Below are 23,249 nucleotides of genomic sequence, written 5' to 3'. Positions count from 1 at the left end.
CTATAAGGCAACTGGAACTGGAGTCAGGAAGGCCTGAGTTCAAATTTATCCTCAGACACTTACTAGCTGTGTGATCCTGGACAAGTCACTTAATCACTATTTACCTGAGTTTCCTTCTCTATAAAATGAGGGTATCACTGGGCAAGTTATATAACTTCTGTCTGTCTCAGGTTCCTCTCCTATAAAATGGGAGCTATTCATAGTGGGGACCTTTGGGGTGATTGTGAGGACAAAAAGAGATAGTATTTATAAAGGTCTTTGAAAACCTTAAAGTACTATATTAAGGATAGCAATAATAATAATAATAATAATAATAATTAACATTTACATATTATTTTAAAGTATATTATCTCATTTGAGCCTCTTAAGAGCCCAGGGAAATAGTTACTACATATATTATTATTCTCATTTTCAAGATAAGGAAGTTAAGGATTAGAGAGATTAAGAAAAAGAGATGAAATTTGGACCCACTGCATCCATATTCCAACTTTAGCCCTTTATCACTCATATACCTTTCCTACCTCTCTATGCTATTCATTTGGCTCACTAATTCATTCAATAAATATTTATTAAACACCTACTATGTGCAAAGCTTTATGCTTGGCATTGAGGAATTGGGTGAGAGGGAGGATATAAATTTAAGATAAGCCCTAGTCCCTGCCTTCATTGATCTTGCTATTTAGGTAGATAAGACAGAAATAACTCTAATACCCAGTGCTGTATGATTAGGTAATCAGAGATGCAAAAGCCTAATGCAAATTTATTTTCTAGGAATGCTGTGCAGCAAAGTACATAGGGATGAATGTATATTTTGATGAAATTACAGAATGGCACTAACACTACATAATTGGTTAAACATCTAATAATCATATGCATTTACCCCAGTGCTTAATTGTCTTAAAGTTAAAAGCTTTGTCACCAGATGATGAACTCTTTGAAATTTTTGAAATAATTTTTAAAAGCCCTATAAAACAAAAGACAATTTAAATTCGATATTTGTTTTTAAACTTTGATGACTATCACTTTATTTATTTAGTTTTTATTGACATCTTTTGTTTTTTATGTCACCTTCATTTCCACATACAGTCTTCTTCTTTTTCCAACCTAGAAAGATATCTTTGAAAATAAAGAATATAAAAGGAAGAGAAAAAAGAAGAAAAGGTACTACAAAACTATACCACATGAGTCTGGCAGCATACGCAATTCCTATTCTCCTCTCCAGAGAAGAGAAAGAAGTACATTTGCTTACCTCATCTTTGGGACCAAGATCTGTGTTGGGCACTGATATCATGAATGGAAGACTGTTTCCACTCTATTTCCAAATTCTGGTAGTGGAGAACATCCCAAAGAGGTGGGATTCCCTGGCTAGAGCTACAAAGCAAAAATCACTGAAAATATTTGGTTTGTGAGATTTCCAACCCATGGCTGGATCTTGTCATCCAATTACTTGACACAGAAACCCTAGAAGTGTAGGCATTCCAAAGGCATCGACTACCCAGAATACTGATGTGATGATAAAAAGTTGATCTCAGATGCAATGATGGTGCATGTTGGAGAAAGGAAGATCTCTGAGGTAACTAGAAATTTGAGAGAAATCATGAAATGCAAGTGTATTTTGCTTTATGTAATTGCTATATTCTTGAACTTTGCTTTATGCAATGGATGTGTTCCTGGAAATGTATACATAAATTTCATTTTTACAAACTGAATAATAATTTAAGTATAACTAGGAAGTTTGCTATTTATGGAAATTGCCTTATAAGGCAGAGGATTTTTTTTTATGAAAGTTCTGTTTGTTTTTGTAAATCTGTGCTTTCACACACAACTTCTACAATAACCACAGTACTCTAAAGAAGGAGAACATCTATCAAAGACTTAAGAGCTCTAATCATGCAATAACCACCAATGATTCCAGAGGATTCATGATGAAATGCTATCCATCATTGGGTAGAAAGATGATGGAGTCTGAGTGAAGATGGAGTTATAATTTGGGGGAAGATACGGCCAATCTGGGAATTTATTTTGCTTGACTACATGTTTATAAAAGGAAACTTGTTTTTCTGGCTTTCCAAATGGGGGAGGTGGTTAGCAGAAGTGAGAGAAAGACTTTTTTTGACTGAAAAAGTAAAACATAATAAATGAAAAAAAATCTTCTATAGCAGCACATAATTACTTAATAAATGTTTGTTGATCAATCAATTCACAAAAACAAGAACAAAAGACAACAACAACAAACACCTTGCTCTATAAAATGGAGCAGTTGTAATTGTGGAGAGGAGGTCTTTCTCGGGTCACAAAAAAACAGTCTCAGGGTTAACATGTGGAATTTATGATTGGAATGAATTTTTTTCCAACTCATTTTAGCAAGCATTTTCTGAGTGTCTACTCTGTAGGTATCTAGTACCATACTCTCCTGGCTTTTGGTTGAATAGCACATTCTTGACATCTGAAAGTCTTATAGTCTTGTGGAGACTATGTTCTTAAGATGATGAAATGCATTTGTATAATATAATTGCAATTCATTCCTCACCATCAAACAAACACAAAGAAATATCATAAAAATTTTATCACATAACTTTTTTTTTTGCAAACACAATCAGCTCAGGTTTTTATTCTTTTCTTTTCTCTTAATGCACTTTCTTTTCTTCCATTGTGTGCTTGTCCATGTTTTAATCCTGTTTTTTAAAAGATATTTATGTGTTTAGCCATTTCAACATCATCTCTTAGGAATTTATTCCATTGTTCACCCTTTATCATTAAGAAAATATCTGAACTAGCAATTCTAAAGCCTCTTCTTTGCCTTCCTATAGTTTAAGCCAATTTCCTCTTGTGCTAAGTCTTTGCAGAAAGGTGTAGCTAGTAAGGTTTCACAAATGGAAAAGGACATAACAAAGCAGGATCACTGGGTTCAAATCTCTGTAGCTAGCCTGGATTGCAGAACTGAAGCTCATAAGAGCATCATAGAGGCTAACAGAGCAACATTTGGTCTTGTTGTCTAGATCTCGGTATTACTTCTTGACTTGACTTTGCCAGTATCTTCCCTTTTAGTGATGAAGAGGGAAATGCTGTGTTTATGTGCAAAATGTTTACTCTGTTTTAAGGGCATCAGAGACAGCAAGAAAAGGATGGGAAAAGGAAGGAAAGAAATGAAAGGAATGAAAGGAAGGACGAATGGGCAAATGACCTCAAAATGAATGAAAAAATATATAAAGAAAAGATCACATGTATTTTTAGAAATACAAATGGATAGTACGTGAATAAGATGCAGTGTGCACATAAAAATGTTTGTTTACAGTAGAACAATCTAAGAATATTCAGGATACTCTATTTCCTCTTCTAAATTACAGTCTGTTCTAATTTCTTACGTCAGTAGGAATTAATCTGAAGCTATTTAATAACAAAAATAATAATAATAATAACTAGCATTTATGTAGTGCCTTAAGATTTTCAAAGTGATTTATAAATATCTTCTCATTTGATCCTCACAACAACCCTAGGTAGATGCTATTGTTATCTCCATTTTACAGATGAAGAAACTCAGGTCACAAGAGGTTAAGTGATATGCCTAGGGTCATAAAGCTAGCAAGAATCTGAGACCAGACTGGAGCTTAGGTCTTCCTGACTTCAGGTCTAGCACTCTATCATTGTACTACCTAGATACCTGTAAGTATTCAATTATAGTGTGTTACCCCCATTTTTAAAGTTCCATTATATTTTTATAATACACACAGTGAAACAACAGCACAGTAAAGAAAAGTAGTCTTTCAGGATTATTGGTGACAACCCATTTTCAGTGCTGTGAGTGTGTGTGTGTGTGTATAAGTAATTAGGGGGTATGAGCTGCTATCATGGTGTAATGGAAGGAGAAGTGAATCTGAATTTAGAGGACCTGAGTCCAAATCCCACAAATGATGGTTACTACTTGTATGAATTTGGGGAAGTCATTTAACTTTCTCGGGCCCCAATTTCCTCATCTGGGAAATGAGGTGGTTGAACTAGACATTTTTTGAAATCCCCTCTGAGTCTACATGTAAGAGCCTATGAGCAAGTCTGACATGTGTTGCAACATTGGCCTGATAGCTCTCAGTCTCACCCTGGGTTGATAGTACAACACTGAGCAGGTGATGGGAAGTCCAAGCCTATGCTGGACATAAGATGACACTGTTACTTGCTCTTTCTCAGTGATCTGAGAGCATGACTTTCTTTATCTTTGAGTGGGAGACATTTTATGCAAACTATACTGTCTTGTAAAACCCTTCAATGACATGGAAAATGATTTGCATTTCAGGATAAAAACATTTGGTGATTGCAATATTTTTGGCCTTTTGTGAGGAGCAATCATGCCTATCTTTTAAATGACTTGGATTTGAGTTTCAAAGGAAGCACCTTTGACATGGATACTGGAGTAGCATAAGGAGTCTCAAGGTTTTTTTAAATCTCTTTGAGAATATGCTAAAAGCTTGCATTACCATATTTAGAAATAGCTTCCTTATAGGCAAATGCTACCTTGAGACTCTGCAGGTAAGAACAACATTTGAGTGGCTTTGATCGGCCTTCATGTTTCACTTTTCAGGCTTGCAACAAACAGAAACAAAGCCTCATCTCAATATACTCTTTGAGCAACATCTAGAAACCTGTTTATACAGGTATGGAAATATATATAATAGAAGAAACAAAATATTAATGTCTGTAAAGCACTATAATCTGGCTCTCTCTCTTTCTTTCTTTCTCTAATTAATCCAAAGAAAAATGTGATTTTTTCCCCCCTCTGCCCACTGTGGAAGTTATAAGATTCCCTGACTCAAATTTTCCTTGAGGGATGTCTGGGTTTTCTACATCCATATTACTCAGAGATGCACCTGGAGAAGTCAACGGGATTAAATGCCCCATGTAATATCTTGAGGTAAGCATCCAAGAGGGGATCAAACATAACATATCCCACATTTAGGAAGCTACAAATTCTCCTACCATGGAGTTATGGGAAAAGCACAGGGGGGTCTTTGGTTATTACCTAGTGTGCCCATCAAGATATTCCCTTAGCAATAAATAAGGACAACAAAGAACCATAACAATAGCTCTCTTTGGGCCATTTGTTAAAAAGCTTGAATTTGTGATGGGACGCTGTACCAAGAACTACATGGTGGCTAGCATGCAGGGGCATTAATCCTGCATCATTAGCCTAAAATAGGGGCTCTTAACACTTTTTATGTTATGGATCCCTTTAGCAATCTGGTCAAACCTATGGGACCTTTTTCAGAATAAGGTTTTTTTAAATGAACCAAATAAATAAATAGGATTAAAAGGAAAGCAATTATATAGAAATAGTTATTTGAAAAAATAGTTCATGGACCTTAGATCAAGAACTGCATGCCTAAAACATTCTGGGAAGTTGTATCAAAAAGAAAGAATTAAAGTTATATATTTACCTGTGAAATTGATTTTTAGCAAGTAATCTGTGTACAGTTTTTTTCCATCTAGAATTTTCATGGCTTCACAGAGCTTGGTAGTGTTTGGGCAGAGGGTCCTCTGCATCTTGTGTAGGGCGTGGGCCATAGCATACACAGCATTCACCACAAACATAATCTTGGACTCCTGCTCATAATTGGTGCTGTCAATTGCCAGATGCTTGTCACAGGCCCTCCGGTGTGACCTTTTACCTTGTAGGCTACATTGGAATTTCTGTTCCCAGAAGTCTCTAAACCAGGGGTTTCGGTGATTGTTGTAAGGGTTGAGGCTCTGGAAGTAACGATCAAACTCACGGATAGGATGGGAAGCCAGTTCTAAGGTGATGGCTCCATAGGCCACATGCTCATTGCCCTTGACAATGCTCTCCTGGGCACCCCACCCATCACTGGCGATCCATGTGAAGGAAGCGTTGAAGCGGCTTGCAGCAGCAATCAGCTCCCGGGAGTCGTCACTTCTCATAAAGAGGACAACCACTCGAGCATTGGGCTTTTGGAGCAGCTCCCGGATGACACTGTCATAGGATTTTCGGATGTTGGATCTGCCTACCTTTTCAGAGGTGGCAATGCAGATGTTGCGAAGACGTGCCTCCTGCTCAAAGGCCTCAATTCCTGTCTCACCATAGTCACCTTCTGAGGCCACCGTTGACACATAGGTCCAGTTAAAGAAACGCAAGATCTCAGCCATGGCCTTAGCCTGGTAGAAGTCTGGGGGCACAGTCCTGGCAAAATAATCATAGCGTGACTTGTCGCTTAGTTTGGCACTGGTAGATGCGTAGCTTATCTGGGGAATCTGGAAGAGTCTTAGCAGATTTGCCACCTGTTTTATATGAAATAATAATGATAATGAAAATAAGAATAATAATGAAGACACTATTGTATGAATAATAATGAAGATACTATTGTATCTCATATATTGATAGCTTTAATCGTAAATTTTGATGTGGGAGGAATCTTACAGATCATTTAGTATAGTCCATTGATTTTATTTTATTAAAAATAATCAATTTATTATGATTATGATGATTTTTTTGAGGGTGAACCCGAGTATCTCTATCTCGAGGACCCAATCCTACTAGTAGTTGGCACAGAAACCTTGACATGCTCCATTTCTTTTTTTTAAAATTAATTTTTAGAAATTATTTTTTCTTTAAATTTTGAGCTCCAAATTCTCTTTCCCCCACCCTCCCACCCACTGAGAAGACAAGCAAAATGATACAAATTACATATATGAAACCATGCAAAACATATTTCCATATTAATCACATCACAAAAAAGCACCAAAAATTAAAGTGAGACAGTTATACTTTAATTTTCACACAGAGTTCATCAGTTCTCTCTCTGGAGTTGGATAACATTTTTTTTTTCCATCATGAGTCCTTTGGAATTGTCTTGGATTATTATATTGATCAGAGTAGCCAGGTCTTTCACAATTGATCATTTTAACATTGCCATTACTGTGTACAATGATCTCCTAATTCTTCTCACTTTACTTTGCATCAGTTCGTATAGGTCTTCCCATGTTTTTCCCCCCTAAAACCAACCCCTCATAATTTCTTATAGCACAATAATACTCCATCACAATCATATACTACAACTTCTTCAACCATTCTCTAATTGATGATCATCCCTTCAATTTCTAATTCTTTGCCACAAAAAAAGCTGCTATAAATAAATATTCTTGTACATATAGGTCCTTCTACTTTTTCTTTGATCTCTTTGGGGTACAGACATAGTAGTGGTATTGCTGGATCAAAAGGCATACAGAGTTTTATATTCCTTTGGGTATAGATCCAAATTGTTCTCCAGAATTATTGGACTAATTCATAACTCCACCAACAGTTTATTAGTGTACCTATTTTCCCTCAATCCCTTCAGCATTTGTCATTTCTGATAAGTATGTGGTAGTACCTCAGAGTCATTTTAATTTGTACTTCTTTGATGAGTAGTGATTTAGAACATTTTTTCATATGACTATAGATAGCTTTGATTTCTTCTTCTGAAAGCTGCCTGTTCATACCTTTTGACCATTTATCAGTTGTGGAATGACTCTTATCCTTATAAATTTGACTCAGTTCCCTATATATTTGAGAAATGGGGCTCTATCAGAGGATCTTGCTTTAGAAATTTTTGATATGACTTCATTGTCTATGGTACCTCTTAGTAAAATGTAGTTTCTCTGATGAGGTCTATTTTTGTTTTTGCTTTGTCTGAGATCATGATTACTACCCTTGCCTTTTTCACTTCAGCTAAAGCATAATAGATTCTACTCTAGCCCTTTATTTTAACTCTGTGTATGTCTCTCTATTTCAAGTGTGTCTCTTGTAAAAAACATATAGTTGGATTCTGGTTTCTAATCCATTCTGCTATCCACCTCCATTTTTCAGGTGAACTCATCCCATTTACATTCGCAGTTATGATTACTAACTGTATATTTTCCTCCAACCTATTTTCTTCTTCTTATTTTTCTCTCTGGCATTTTATCCTATCCCTCTTCAAACATCTTTGCTTCTGACCATTGCCTCTTTTAATCCACCCTCCCTTTTATCATCTTCCCCCATCCCTGTACATCTCATCACCTTCCCCTCCTAATTACCTATTGCATCAGATAGATTTATAAACCTAACTGGAAGTGTGTGTGTGTGTGTGTGTGTGTGTGTGTGTGTGTGTGTGTGTATGAATTCTTCCCTCCTTGAACTAATTCCAATGAGAGTGAGGTTCAAATATTTCTCGCCATCCCAACTTCCCTCCACCTTACACTATAAAAGCTCTTTCTTGCATGCCTCTTTTATGTAAGAAAAAATTCTCCATTCTACCCCTCCCTTCCCCTTTTTCCCAGTGCATGTCTCTTCCTCACTCTTTCTTTTTTTGGTGATTATCCCAACATAGTTTACTCACACTCATGCCCTCTTTCTACCTATTCTAATAGTAGTAAAGTTCTTAGGAATTACAAGTATCATCTTCCTATACAGTAGTGTAAACAGTTTAAACATCTCTTATGATTTCTCTTACATGTTTAGCTTTTTATGCTTCTCTTGAGTTTTGAGCTTGAAAGTAAAATTTTCTATTCACCTATGGTCTTTTCATTAGGAATGCTTGAAAGTTATCTCTTTCATTAAATATAATTTTTCTCCCCTGAATGATTATACACAGTTTTGCTGGGTAGGTTACTCCTGGTTGTAATCCTTGCTCCTTTGGCCTTCTAAGATCTCATATTCAAAGCCCTCTGGTTTCTTTAACATGGGAGCTGTTAAATCTTGTGTGATCCTGACTGTGGCTCCATGATATATGAATTGTTTCTTTCTGGCAGCTTGCAATGTTTTTTCCTTGACTTGGGAGCTCTTAAAGTTGGCTATTGTATTCCTGGGAGTTTTCATTTAGAATTTCTGCCATCATTTGATTCTTTCACTTTCTATTTTACCCTCTGGATCTAAGATATTGGGGCAATTTTCCTTGATAATTTCTTGAAATATGATGTTGAGGCTCATTTTTTGATCATGGTTTAATAGTAATTATAATTCTTAATAACAATAACTCTTAAATTATCTCTCCTCAATCTATTTTCCAGACCAGTTGTTTTTCTGATGAGATAATTTCACATTTCACATTTTCTTCTTCTTTTTTTCACTTGTTTGACTTTGTTTTATTGTCTTTTGATGCCTTATGGAGTTATCAATTTCCAAGTGTCCAATTTTAATTTTTAAGGAATTATTTTCTTTTGTGAACTTTTGCACCTCTTTTTCCATTTGGTCAATTCTACTTTTTATGGAGTTCTTTTCTTGAGTGAATTTTTGTCCCTCCTTTTCCATTTGGCCTACTTTAAGGAGTTCTTTTCTTCAGTGAAATTTTGTGCCTCTTTTACCTTTAGGCCAATTCTGTTTTTTAAGGTATTATTTTCATCAGTATTTTTGTACCCCCTTTACCAAGGTGTTAATTCTCTTTTTAAGAAAAAATAAATATTTTTTTCCAATTACATCTAAAAACAATTTTAATATTTGTTTTTTTTTTATATTTGGCATTCCAAATTCTCTCTCTCTCTTCTTTCCCTCTTCCTTCACTGAGGCAGGTGATTTGATATGCTATATATGTGTACTCATGCAAACCGTTTTTCCATATTAGTCATGTACAAGAAAACATAGACAAAAAGTGGGGAAAAAAGGTATAAAATAGTGTGCTTTGATCTGCATTCAGACTCCATCAGTTCTTTCTCTGGCGATGGATAGCATTTTTCCTCTTAAGTCCTTCAGAATTGTCTTGGATCTTTTTGTTGCTGAGAATAGCTAAGTCATTCACGGTTGGTGATTATACAATATAGCTGTTACTGTGACTATGAGCTATAAAGTTGTACTCTGCTCACCGGGGGTTGGGGAGGAACTGTCCCAAGCTTCAGACTTTTTTGTGCTGCTGTTTTCAGAGCTAGTTTTGGGGATCTGCAAGTTTTCAGTGCTTCTAAGGTGGTGTGACAGGGAGGGGTATGGTCCCTGTTTTCCTGGTCTGTGCTGTAGTCTCTGCCCAGGAAGGGCCCCTGCTCCCCTGCAGCCCCTAGTGCTAGTGCTCTTCTCTGCCTTGGAATTGTGACCAGTTCCCCTGCTTTTTTGTAGCTGAAAGTGATAGCATTCCTTTATGTCCTGGAACTATGACCCAGAACAACAATATTGGCGTTAGAGTTACCAATCAGCACCAGCTATAGACAGCACCAGAAAAGGGTCACCTGTGATCTCTTTCTAACCAGTTGTCTGACCCCCTTAATATCTCTGGGCTGAGAGCTTCTGAAGCTGCTGCTGTCACTTCCACTTGTTGCCTTTACTTCCAGCACCTGCTTCTGTGGCCCATGAGCTCTGGGCCAGGTGCCACCTGCTAAGTTGTTTAAGACTGGAAAAATGTCTCAATGCCACCTTTTGTTGGCTTTGTTGCTACAAAATTTGATTTGAGGCATTAGTTTAAAGTTGTTTGGAGGGGAATGTTGGCAGAGTTCAGCTGGGTTGCTGCCTGTACTCAACCATCTTAGCTTCACCCCCCAATCTGCTCCATTTCTGTCTTGGGCTGGTTCAAACATTCTTAGGCAGCCTCACGTTCCCATTCTCCCTTAGGCACACTATAATGGTATTGGACATAGTGTGGACACCATATTAGCTTATCTGACTGCAGCTCAGAACTCGTTAGCTCAAGTGATCTCCCAGCCTCAACCTCCCCACTAGCAAGGATTACAGTAGGTGTATGCCACCTCAATGTCATTTTAACAGTCAAGGAGCACTTGAGGCCAAGAGATGTTAAGTTACATGCCCATGATCACTAAGGAGTAAATGGCATAGTCAGGATTCAAACCCAGGTTCTCTGACTCCAAAGTCAGTATTCTTCCCATTATAATGTTTACAAAGCACTTTCCTCACTTCAGTGTTGAGTCATAGATAGTTCATGCATTAATATTGTTATTAACATATAACATATGTAAAGCACTTTGTAAGCTTTAAAATAATATATAGATATTAGTTATTATTATTGTTACTATCCTCATTTTACATATGAGGAAACAAAGCCTCTGAGTGGATGTGCCCATGATCACCCAGCTAGGAAGTATCAGGGCCAAGTTCTCTAAAGTTCCTTCCAATTCTAATGATCTATAAGTCTGTGACTCATGTGCCACTCTTCTGATCTTTCCACTGTCATACTACATCTCATGTAACCCTGTATACAAGAGCAAGCCATTAACATTTAGCATATGGATTTGGTAGGAGAATAGAAAGAGAATAAGATCTTGGTCTCCTTCCTGAAATTTTTGCTAGTGTTGGGTGAAGTTTGCAGCATTTTGTATTTTTGGGTTTTGAGGTATTTAAAAAATCATCATTGACCATCTTGACACAATATATACTGTGGCATTGGTATTTTTTTTTTGGAGGGGGGGAGAGGTTCCTGTCAGGGCCCGACCATACAAGAGATTCTCAGGGAATTAGCCAAAATTTTAGGACCTCTTGGCTACAGCGAATAGGGAGAATCTCAGGGAAGTCAGTTTCTCACTTCCTCCTCTCCTGCTAAAAAAGGAACCCTCTTAAAAAAGTTTTATTTTAGAATGGCAAGCCACATGGACATCTGATATCTAGGTTAGGCAAAAATCAACTGGAATTCTCTTTGTCCCTTGAAAAAATCTTAGCCTCAAACTTTTCTTTAAGTCTTGAAAAGCTTGTCTAATGTTTTTTTCTAAGTGTTCTTACTTTCCTGCTTTTTTTTCCTCCCACTTAATGGAAAAGGAAGCCTGCAAATGCTATTTGTATGGTATTTCTGATTAAGAGCAGAACAAGGAGGTATTGAAAACCTCATGAGAAAAGAAATTACTTACGAATAGCCTTCTTCAAAAAGAGTTTTAAGCCGATTTGAATCAAACTTTCAGATTTGGGATTTACTCATCCTTGTAGGATTTTAAGGTAGAACACAAATAATAGGGGGAAATTGATGCTCAAATAGCATTTTATATGCTTATGGTGAAATATTTCTATATATGTATACAAGATTATAAACAGACACAGAAGTGATGTGCAGATAATTCACATTTTAGACCCTGGCTAACTCAAATATTTTGTAAATCCTTTGTACATTTTCAGTTTTAGAGAAATTATATAAAGCACAAAGTTAACTCTAATCAGAAACTGTATGGGCTATTTCTGGACTCTCTGAGCACTTTGAAATTTTCCTTCTGGAAATTGCCAGCTCCAGGTTTGCATTCGCAATGTAGGAGGCACAGTTTGAAACAGGCAGTTGTTAGTGAGAGCATAAGTAACATCAAATAGCTGACATCTGACTTCTGATTAATCATCATCTGATCTGGCAAAAGAAACCAGCAACTAAGCCCAAACTCAGCATGTGCTAGGAGATCTGTCCTGCTGCTAAAACCAACACTCACAAGAGCCCTAAGCCTCTCTAAACATGGTCTATATCTTTTACATGTACTGGTACCTGTCAGCCAAACACAAATGGAACAGCTGGACACCTGTCACTTGCTATAAGGTAAATGCAGAGCCCAACTTCTTTCTCAGGGCTTGGGTAGATTACACAGCCTTCTTAGAGAGATAATGCATTCATGAAGGCACATAGGGGTTGGGAGGGCAGGGACTTTTATACCCCTGATCTCTAGATTTTTTTAGGCTAGTGCAGCTCCAAAAATAAAGTTAGTTACAGAATCATCTCAACTTACCCAGGTGCATGGTAACTAACTAACATTTGTGGCACAGAGATAGGGACTAGAGCTATAAGGTTTCATTGATATGCAAACTCCCTCTACTAATACTGGTTGTCACCTTCTCTGCAATGTACAGTCTTCAGAGAGATTCCATTTAGTAATTCCTTGAGGGTAGGGACTATTATTTGCTTCTTTTTGTAATCCTAGAGCCTGGCACAATGTAGGTACTTAATAAATGTTTATTGATTGATTGATTGAATAGAACTCTGAGTGATTAAGTGATTTGCTCAGGGTCACAATGCTAGAGCACAGGAGAGATAGGATTCCAACCCAAACTTTCTTGGCTTTGAAGTCACCTCTCTAGTCACTATGCCTTACTTCCTCTCAGCTAATGTTTATATAGTGCATTGAAATACATTATTTTATTTGATCTGCTCACCCACCCTCTGGCTTAGGTACACTTATTTATCTTCATTATGAAGACAAGGAAATGGAGGCTCAGTGTAGTTAAGTGATTTTCCTAGGATCAAACAATTACTAGGTATAAGAAACAAGATTTGAACTCAGGTCTTCCTGGCTCCAAGCCCAGGTCTCCAAACCAGGCAGCTTCAAAGCACCAGGATGCTGATACTGGGCACTTAATGTTTGTTGAATTGAGTGTAACTTAGGCTTTTTTTTCAGTTTATATCAAATGAACAGAAACTGCAGATGGTACAGACCTGTTACTTGCATTCTATGTAAGGCCTTTCCTGGTTCCTCCAATGCTAATGCTTCCCTCACCCTACTCCCTTTAAAGACCTTTCATTTGTTGCACATGCACTTTCTATGTACTGTGATCAGTGTTTGTTGCTTCCTCCTTTAGGTTGTAAACTCTTTGTACCCCAGTGCCTAGCTCAATGACCAGCACATAGTTGGTAGTTAATAAATGTTTTCTGATTGATTCTGGAGGCATAGCATGAATACTTGCCTTCCTGTATATTTGTCTTGTGGGAACAGTATGGTCTAAGACCCTTTGTCTGAATCCAAACAACTTGGATCCAAACAAAGGGCCACACTTGTGGACCTAGAGGTCACGTGTGGCCTGGAGGCCATAGGTTTCCCACCCTTGGTCTAAGGACTTCCTCATAAAGGTGCTCAACAACGTATACTAATTGATTCCTGAGATATGGTTGAAATACTTGGATTCCTCTATCTTTATGATCTTTTAATTTTGTCGAGGTCAGAATCAGGACCAGTTCAGGTGTGAAAGAATTCACTTAGCTGTTCTCAGTAGCCAGTGGGAGCTTTATTACCTGAAAGCACACATGGACCTTTTACTATAACAATGGCTTACATAGACAGACAGCCAAACAGCCTAAAGATTTTTAGGGTCTTATACTAGTTAAAGATTAAGGATAAGGAGGTTTTTAGGGCTTTATGGTGGGTTAAAGATTTAAGGACAGGGCAAGAGAACACAGGTTAAATATTAGGGACAGGGGGAACATGATAAGGGAGACAAGGATGGTCTTAGACCAATTTATGGTCCAGGATAAGGGGAAGTTTTATCCTATTTCAAGATAATGGGTAAAGGACTTTAGGACCCTCTCAGATTACAGGATAAGTTATAGAATAAATCCCCACCATCCACCCCCAGGAGAAGCATTACAAAGTACTGGAAAAGCAACCCTTAATATTCTTCTTAACCTCTAGGGTACCATTTGTACTCCCATCAATTTGATTTGATTGATTTGATTATTGAATTATCAGGTGATATTGGGAAAGCTGCTCCTTCTTTGTTATCAAATTTTCTTTGGGGACTTGGACCCCTTAGAGAGTCTTAACCTGTTTGTCTGTTGAAGCCTATAGACCCTTTCTCAAAATAATGTTTTTAAATGCATAAAATAAAACACATATAAAACATATAGGATTACAAAGGAAAAAAACTATATTGGAATATAGTTATCAAATATTGAAAAAATTCACAGACTCCCTGAAATCTATTCATGACTCCTTGACTGTGCATGGTCCCCAAGTTAAGAACCCTTCCCTAGGGTAATGCTAGGAAAAAATCCTGAAATATGTTGGGAGAGAAGGCATAGATGGCCTTAGAGAAAATAATCCTTGTCTTTGTCATGTATGATGTACAATGTAAAGTTCTTCTTAGAAGTCAGGAGAGCTATAATAAGCAAATGTCTTCTTTCTTTTCTGTGGACTCAGAGACTCCTGCTGCTCCCTGTCTGCCTGTCTCAGATGGCCAGAAACAATTTACAAACAATACAGATCCTATCAAAGAAAGAGCTATGGACAGAATGATGTCACTATTAGAAAAAAAAAAGAATATCCTCTCCACAGGAATGCAGAAAAAAAAATGAGCTTCACTAAGACTGAAGAAGGTGGTCTGGGCCAAGTGATGCCCATTGGCACTCTTTGAAGCACATCTTTAAATGAATGAATATAACTGAAGAAAAAGGAAAAACCTCACATTTGGAGAGTGGAAATGTGATTGTGGCACCACAGAAAATAGGTAAATGGAATCTTACAATTGAGTGTGACTTGGTGGGATGAGGCTCAAGATGAAACTATAGTGATGGGACAAAGTAACCAGTACAAAAGGAGCACACCCATCCAAAGAGTCTGGGGGAGTAAAGTGGCATTGTATGTCAAGAGGTAAATATTTGTATGAAAGCCTACACACCTCTAAGTCAGAAGTTCTGAATATGGAGTCTGTGAACTTTAAAAACATAGTTTGATGAGTATATTTCAATACAATTGGTTTTCTTTGGAATCCTCTGTATTGTAGTTTATTTGTTTAAAAACATCCAAGGACATTGCCACTTCAAATGAATTCTAGGCTTCAGGTCTAGATGAATTGCATTTCTTGATACTTCAGGTACTTATAGATAATACTACTGGAACAGTATCTTTAATCTTTAAGGAAATATCGAATTTCAGAGGTTAAATGATTATAGAAATCATTAAGTCCTACCCCTCTTTTATAGATTTGGAAACTGAGTCCCAGAAGGGAAGTCACTTGGCCAGGATCATGGTTTAGTTGATTAGTGGTAGATCTTGGAACAGAATTCAAGTCATGGAGGATCATAGGGTCACATGATCACAGGGCCTAGAGCTGGAAGAAATTGTAGAGGCATCAAGTCTAACCCTCTCATTTTACATATAAGGAAACAGAGAAATTAAATGACTTGCCTAAGTTCACACAGCTGGGAAGTATCTGAGGAGGGATTTAAACTCATCTTCCTGATTCCAAACTCAGCATTCTATCCGCTGTGCCATTTAGTTGCCTGATCTCCATCTTAAGTTTCAAAATCGAAGAAGAAGTAGAATTTGAAAACTATGGCATAATAAATTATTGCTTGCTAATTTTGAATACATGGTTTGTAAGCATTTAGATAGGAATCAATGAGAGTGAGCATGGGTGCATTAAGAAGCAATTTTGAAACTACTCTCCTCTTCTTCTTGATGATATTATTACTGTGGTACATAACGGATATAATATGACTGGATTTCAGCAAAAATATCTGACACAAGGTCTCTCTCATGAAACTCATTATTTTGCTTAAGGATGGTAGGATTTACAGAGATCTTGATTTATGCCAAGTGGGCTAATTGGTCTATTGCTACAACTGTAGCCATACAAAACTCCATATATGTTAGTGCTGAGAAGTTGCTATTAGAGTTAACTTGGAAAAGTTTTGGTGATGTGAGCAGTAACTTCCAGATAAATTAAAGTTTGGAAGCCTTTCAAAAGTGGAGTTTGGAGTTCTGACCCTTGTTATTGGTATCCTGGAGGTATGGGGGACTGCCCAGGCAAAGGTCTTCCTGGTCAAAAATATATTATATTAGGGGTTTGTGTAAATAAACAGAAGCCTACCTTGATCCCTCCAGATCTCTTCTTTCTAGAATTTCTCTCTATTATTGAATTAATCATAGTATTTTATTTGACCATCTCCTATGTACTTGTTACATTCAAAACTGCATTATAGTTATCTGAACATATGCCTTATCTCTTTTATAAAATTAGATTATAAGTTCCTTGAGGGCAGGTATTGTGACTGATTCTATCTTCGTATTCCCATTGTTTACTACAGGACCTTGTATATAGTAGAAATTTAATACCTTATTATTGAATGAATGAACACAGTGGATTAACATAGGCTGCTATATGGATTCCTAGCTAGCTGAACCATTATACCTAAAAATTGTTGATTAAAGGACCAGTGTCATTCTGTAAGGAGGTCAGTAGTGACAAGCCAAAGGACTCTGCCATAGTCAACATTTAAGTCAATGACTTGGATGAAATAAAGAACATGTCAAATTTTTGTATGTATATATGGACAGCTAATATAGTAGATGACTGAAAGAAGACTCAAAGAGATCTTGAGAGGCAAGAAAGGTGGACTGCAACCAACAAGATGTAATTTAAGATAGATGATATAAAGTCCTACATTTAGGTTAGAAAAATCAATTGCATAAGTATAGAAGAGAAACTTGGCTTGACAGCCACTCATATCAAAAAGGCCTGGGGGCCTTAGTCATTCACTAGCTTAATATGAGCTTATATTAGAGTATGTCAGTGAAGAAGCTATTGCAGTCTTAAGCTGTATTAATAGGAGAATGGTATAAGGGTATGTTACTGTTCACACTCAGACCAGGAGTTAGGATATTGGTTGCTAGTCCTAGTTTTGGATGATAGTATGCATGTAATTTTGAGCTAAGTTCCTTAATCTCCCCAAGCTTCACTTTACTCAGCACTAAAATGGGGGATAATCACACATGTACTGAGCTTTACAAAGACACCATTGGAATCAAATGAGAAACATGACAAGATGAAAGGCCTCATATACACCAAAATATTTATTTCAGCACTTTTTCAGCAAGAACCAGAAACAAAGTAGGAGCCCATTGGGGAGTGGCTGAACAAATTGTGGTACATGAATGTAATGAAATACTACTAATAATGATCCTAATTAGTACAGAGAAACATAGGAGTCCTTCTATGAACTGATGGCAAAGTGAATTAAGGTGAGCCAGGGAACCAAATGTCCAATGACAACAACAATACAAATGGAAAGAATGCCACATACAATGACTGAAGCTGAGTGTAGTTAAATTATAAAGAATAAGCTTGAATCACCAGTTCTAGCTCTTTGCTAAGCACTGGGGATAGATACAAAGACAAAAATGAAACGATCCCTTCATTCGAGGAGTTTAAAATCTATCATGTAAAAGAGTAAATAAACTTATTTTGTCTTAGTAATTCCAGGGGGCAGAATGGGCAAAAGTTACTGGAGCACAGATTTTGGGTCAATATAAAGAAGAACTTTGGAACAATAAGAGCTGCCCAGAAATGGATGGTCCGTTTGTGAGAACTCTTATTCTGGTAAGTGTTTAAGTAAGGCCAATCAAGGAACAATCCATCAATTGCCAAGAATTTAATAAATATCTACTATGTATCAGGTGCTGGGCACTGGGGCAAAGACAGGAATTAAATTGTCCCTGCCCAAAAGATGCTTGCGTTTTATCTTGGGAATTGAAATGGTCGTATAAAGAATCTACAAATAGATGCAAAATGAATTTGTTGCATGTGAGTAGAAGAGAATAAATAAATGGAAGAGTAATGAAAGAAAAGAGTCTGGAAAAGAGTCTCTAAAAGAGTCTGGAAGGAGAATAGAGATTCTAAAAGATGGAGGTAAGTAGGGAATACATTCCAAATATGGAGGTCAGTGAAAACAAAGGCATGGAGATGAAGATGGAGATTCAAGAAAGGATTCTGCTTTTGGAGTTATGGAATCACAAAATCATAGAAGTTGAGAGTTGAACTTAGACCTAAATGGACCAGGTAGAGCCTGATAACTGATCATCCATTCTTTTCTTGAAGACCTTTACTTACCTCCCATGGTTTTTGTGAGGATCAAATGAGATAATATTTGTAAAGTACTTAGCACAGTGCTTGGCACATAGTTAGGGCTGTATAAATGCTATTTATAACAACAACAATAATAGCAAGTCATTTCCTTTTTGGACAGCTAAGTTTTATTAGAGATTTAAGGTCCCTTTCAAATCTAACAGTCTGTAAGTCTGTGAAAATACCAGAATATTTGAGAAGTATATATTTGTTGTTACCTGAGAAATATTTTAATTTAATTTTAGTTAAAACTAAATGAAGGGTCCAATGAAGGATATTGTTTCAAACTGCCCTGAATTCTATCAACGTAAACACTAAATAATAGAAAGGTTATGGGCAATACTGTGCCCTGTATTTGAGAATTGACATTAGAATCTCTGGAACATTCTTTTTGATATCACCAGTGGCAGCAAAATTTCATTCTTGGAGGGTTGATTTGGAGTTTTTAGAAGAATTAAGAGTCATTCAGTTCAAATCATGTAAAGTAGATGGGTATTTAATTTGGGTAAAAACATTCTGGGTCAAAAATTACTCATAATTCTAGAACAGTAAAACTGACTCTTTGAAGAGGTTTGAAAATGGTCTCTGAACACAATTTCAATAGAAGAGTGTCCAAAAAAATTTTAAACAATAGAATAACCATTGGAATGAATGTATAGCCTTTCCATGTGACATACTTGAAAATTATTACTTATATGGCTGTTATGATTGTTAAAAAAGATCAGACTCATTTTTTAAGTTTACACTTTGAATTTAAAGTAGACCAGATCTCATCTTAAATTTTGTAAAAGTTTTATCCTTAGCTTCCAAGTTTCTAGCCCTTTCACTTTTGGCAAATGTTCACAGTTATGGAGAACTCCTGTTGGCTAGAATATGCCTAATTAGAATGCTGAACAGGAAGTCAATGGAATATGCATGTGTGTGTTGTGGGGGAGGGGAGAATCTGGAAATTTTGCTTCTTGGGAGTTTTTGAAAATTAAGTTAAATTATATTTTTGGAGGGGCTTTTTTCCCTAATGTTAGTAGAATTTGCAAAGTAAGTCTCTTAAATTATGCATAAGTTGGAAGGGGGTGAGAGAAAGAGCTTGGTTATGATTTCTATGCTGAGAATAGTGGGAAGGAAGAGGTCTAGAATTCAGAGTTCTTTTGGGGTCCTCTAAGTATCTCAGAAAAACTGTTCAAAGGTAAAAGAAACAATTAGGTGACCAATGGTCACTTTAGAGATTCATAATGATTTGTATTGATGAGGCCCATATAACCTCTTAATATTGTCATTCTAATTCTCAATCCTAACCTAACCCAATCCTAACCCTAGAACTTGACTCTATCTTATCCTCAGGGGGAAGTTAGCACCCACAAGTACATTTTCCCTCAAGATTATCAGTTGAGGGGGCAGCTAGGTGGTGCAGTGGATAGAGCACTGGCCCTGGAGTCGGGAGGACCTGAGTTTAAATCCAGCCTCAGACACATAATACTTCCTAACTGTGTGACTCTGGGCAAGTCACTTAAGTCCAATTGCCTCACTAAAAAAAATATTATCAGTTGAGAATTAGTGTTGAAAGGTAAAAGGAATGATTAGGTGAGCAGTTCTTACTTTCAAGGTTCATAATCCAGAATTCTTGGAATACAGAAAAATGAAGTTCTATAACTTTAACATATTCCAAGTCAAGGGCTGGTAAACTATACCTCATGGGCCAAATATGGGCCTACTATTTTTGTCCAACATAAAAACCAAGAGTGGTTTTTACATTTACATTCTTAGCTCTTGAGCCATATGAAAACAGGCAGAAGGCCAAATTTGGTCTACAGAATCTGTTTGCCAACCCTTGCCCTAGATCATGGGTTAAAATACAAAATTTCATTTATATAAACATTTCTAAAAACTTTTGAAAATAAAGGCATTACATATGGAATAATAGGAGAATATGCTGAACAGTCAAAAAAATTTTGCATTAAACATTTTATAAAAGTTGGATGTCCAAAATCTATTCAGAATGACACATATGTAAGACTATCAACTATTTTCTAATGGACAAGTAGTCAAAAAAAAGTATGGAAAACTATTTGAAAAAGTACCTAAAGTTTTTAATTATTAGAGAAATGTGAACTAAAATAATCCTGAGGTTCCCATTAAAGATTGTATACAATATAGAATTCAGTATTGGAAAAGAAATGGGAAAATGGGAATAGTAATTCAGTGCCTCTATAGCTTTAAATTAATTTGAAGTTATAAAAAGTGATAAGGAATTATACAACAAAAGTTACAAAAATGTTCATATCCTTTGACTCAACAACCCTAAGAAGTTTAGTGATGGGAACAAAAGACCCATCTCTACAAAAATACCCAGTACAACATTGTGTAATAGCAAAAAAGAAAAAAAAAAAATTCAACCTCCCCCACAAACAAAAGCCCTGAAATATATGTGCCTGACAATTGAATAATGGTTAAATGCATTGTGATTTCTGAATGTAATAGGATATTATTGCATTGCAAAAAATGATGATCAGAAGAATACAAAGAAACATGGTAAGATACATAAAGCAATTCTGAGTGGAAAAGGCAGAACCAAAAGAAAAAGCATTTTCTGATTACAAGTAGGACAAAGAAGAGAACATCACACAGCAGGGAAATGACTGGTAAATACAACAGATGGCATTGGTTAATGTCAAAGTTAATAACACAGGCTTCTTTTTTTTCAATAATCTGTAAATAACAGAAAGACATGACTGTAAAAAAAAAACCTTGTGATACCATTGTGATTTTTTTCTTGTTTTATTTGGAAGTTTTTGTTTTTGCTAATTATTTCACTTTTTTCACTTATAATTTTCTTTCATTCTTGTTCAGATATGTGGGTACTTATATTTGAGGAAGTCTTCTCCAACCCCTCTTAGTTCCATTACTTTTCCTCTGTATCTTGTTTTGTATGTATTTGTTTGCATGTTGTCTCCCCCATTAGATTATAAGTTCTGTGAAGACAGGAACTGTTTTTTGCCTCTTTTTGTATGCCTGACACTTAGCACATTGCCTGGCATGTAGTACACACAATAAATGTTTGTTGATTGAGATTAAAATACATTTATCAATAAAACTTCTTAAAAAGATAATATACAATCATGATTCCAGGCTGATCTCTTTTTTTAGGCATTTCCAGATTTTCCTGGTGCATTTTTCCACTCAGAGTATATAACTTTTTAACTCATGCCTTTCCTTTTAACACACTTGGTAATCATTCTCTTCTGTTGAATGCATATTTTCCCATTGGCCCCTTTAGGTTGTCAACTCCTTGAAAGCAGGGACAACTAATGTTTACTTGGCTAATGGCTAACATTTAGACTATGACTAATGTTTTCTTTTGTAAGTTTTTGTATATTTATAGTATGAATTTTTCCCTGTCTGGTATATTTCAACATGTACCTGCAACTGCTGACATTTATATAGTGTTTCAGAGTTAACAAAGCACCTCATGTGCATCATCTCATTTGATCCTTACAATAATCCCCCAAGGTACATTGTGTAAGTATAATTATTTCCATTTTATTTGTAAAGAAATTGAGTTTTAATGATGTTAAATGTTTTGCCCAAGTTTACTTTATAAATATCAGACTCAGAATTCAAACTCAGGTCTTCTGACTGAGTGTTCTTTCCACTGCATACTATCACTCTCAGAATTAAAGAGTCAGGTCATTCTCCCTTAGCAAAATAATCTCTTGTTTCTTTTGAATTAATACTTTACCACCCAGTGGGTTATTGGATCTGCTTTCTTGCTTTCTTCTAGAACAGGCATGGGGAACCTGTGGCCTCGAGGCCATCTGTGAACATCTGTGAAGTTTGGATTCAAAGGGCCATACTTGAGGACCTAGAGGGCCACATGTGGTCTCGAGGCTGCAGGTTCCCCACACCCCTGTTTTGGACAGTAAGGATCAAGGCAGGTAAGATCTCTGTGGGACTAGGTTGAAGTAGGGTTATGAAGAGATTGAAAGTAAGGGAACCTTAAAAGGAGAGAAAAGGGCCAAGAAGAAAAGGATTCCAAAAGCAATTTTCTTGTGGTTAGGTCCTATTCTCCACCTAACCCTTCAACACATTCCTACCCTCCAAGGGCTATAGAATTTCTGGATTTTTGTTGATGTTTCAGAAAAAGATGTTTCCAGAAGGAGGTTCTGGGGGCTGGAAAGGATAGCTCATTGGAAGCTCCTTGTCTAACTTAGAAGATTTCTCTGACAGATCTTGTTTGAATGGTTTAGAGAAAACAAACAAACCTCTTTCATGTAAATAAAGCAAAAGCAAAAACAAAACAAAACAAAACCCAACAGGCTCAAAAATAGGTCTAAATGACATTTGGAAACTCTTCTTTTCTTGTTGTTATTGAAAAGCAAAACTCCATGTCCATGAAAATCTGAACCTATTGCCTGCTTTTCCCCTCTTTCCTGCTGTATTCAATGGCAATGATGGGTAACTTAAGGCAAATTAAAAAAAAAAGTTAAATGTTTTCAAAAAATTCTTTTTGTTATGAATCTAACCAATTGAAGACATATTTTTATGTTAGTTGATTTTCATAGCAGGAATTATAGACTTTTTCTCTTTCCAGTGATCTATATGAGGTTCAAGAAACAATCCATCTGCAGAGATATTATATTCCAGAACATTCAAAAAGTCTTTCTTAGCTCATAGAAACTTATGAGATGCATTTATGGAGAACTCTTAGAAAGGAGAGGAA

General features: G+C 36.4%; 1 protein-coding gene across 1 annotated transcript in view; it reads right to left on the bottom strand.

Annotated features, from left to right (window-relative positions):
• Positions 1 to 23,249, bottom strand: part of GRM3 (glutamate metabotropic receptor 3) — a 121,895-nt gene that overhangs the window by 83,375 nt on the left and 15,271 nt on the right. The window contains exon 2 of the mRNA XM_027838513.1: positions 5,427 to 6,282. Coding sequence (XP_027694314.1) covers positions 5,427 to 6,282 — 856 coding nt within the window. The remainder of the gene's footprint in view (positions 1 to 5,426; positions 6,283 to 23,249) is intronic.

Source organism: Vombatus ursinus, unplaced genomic scaffold (assembly GCF_900497805.2).
Source record: "Vombatus ursinus unplaced genomic scaffold, bare-nosed wombat genome assembly UNPS02014830.1, whole genome shotgun sequence".
NCBI lineage: Eukaryota > Metazoa > Chordata > Mammalia > Diprotodontia > Vombatidae > Vombatus > Vombatus ursinus.
The sequence above is the reverse complement of the archived record's forward strand: the minus strand, read 5'-3'. Positions and strand labels throughout refer to the sequence as shown.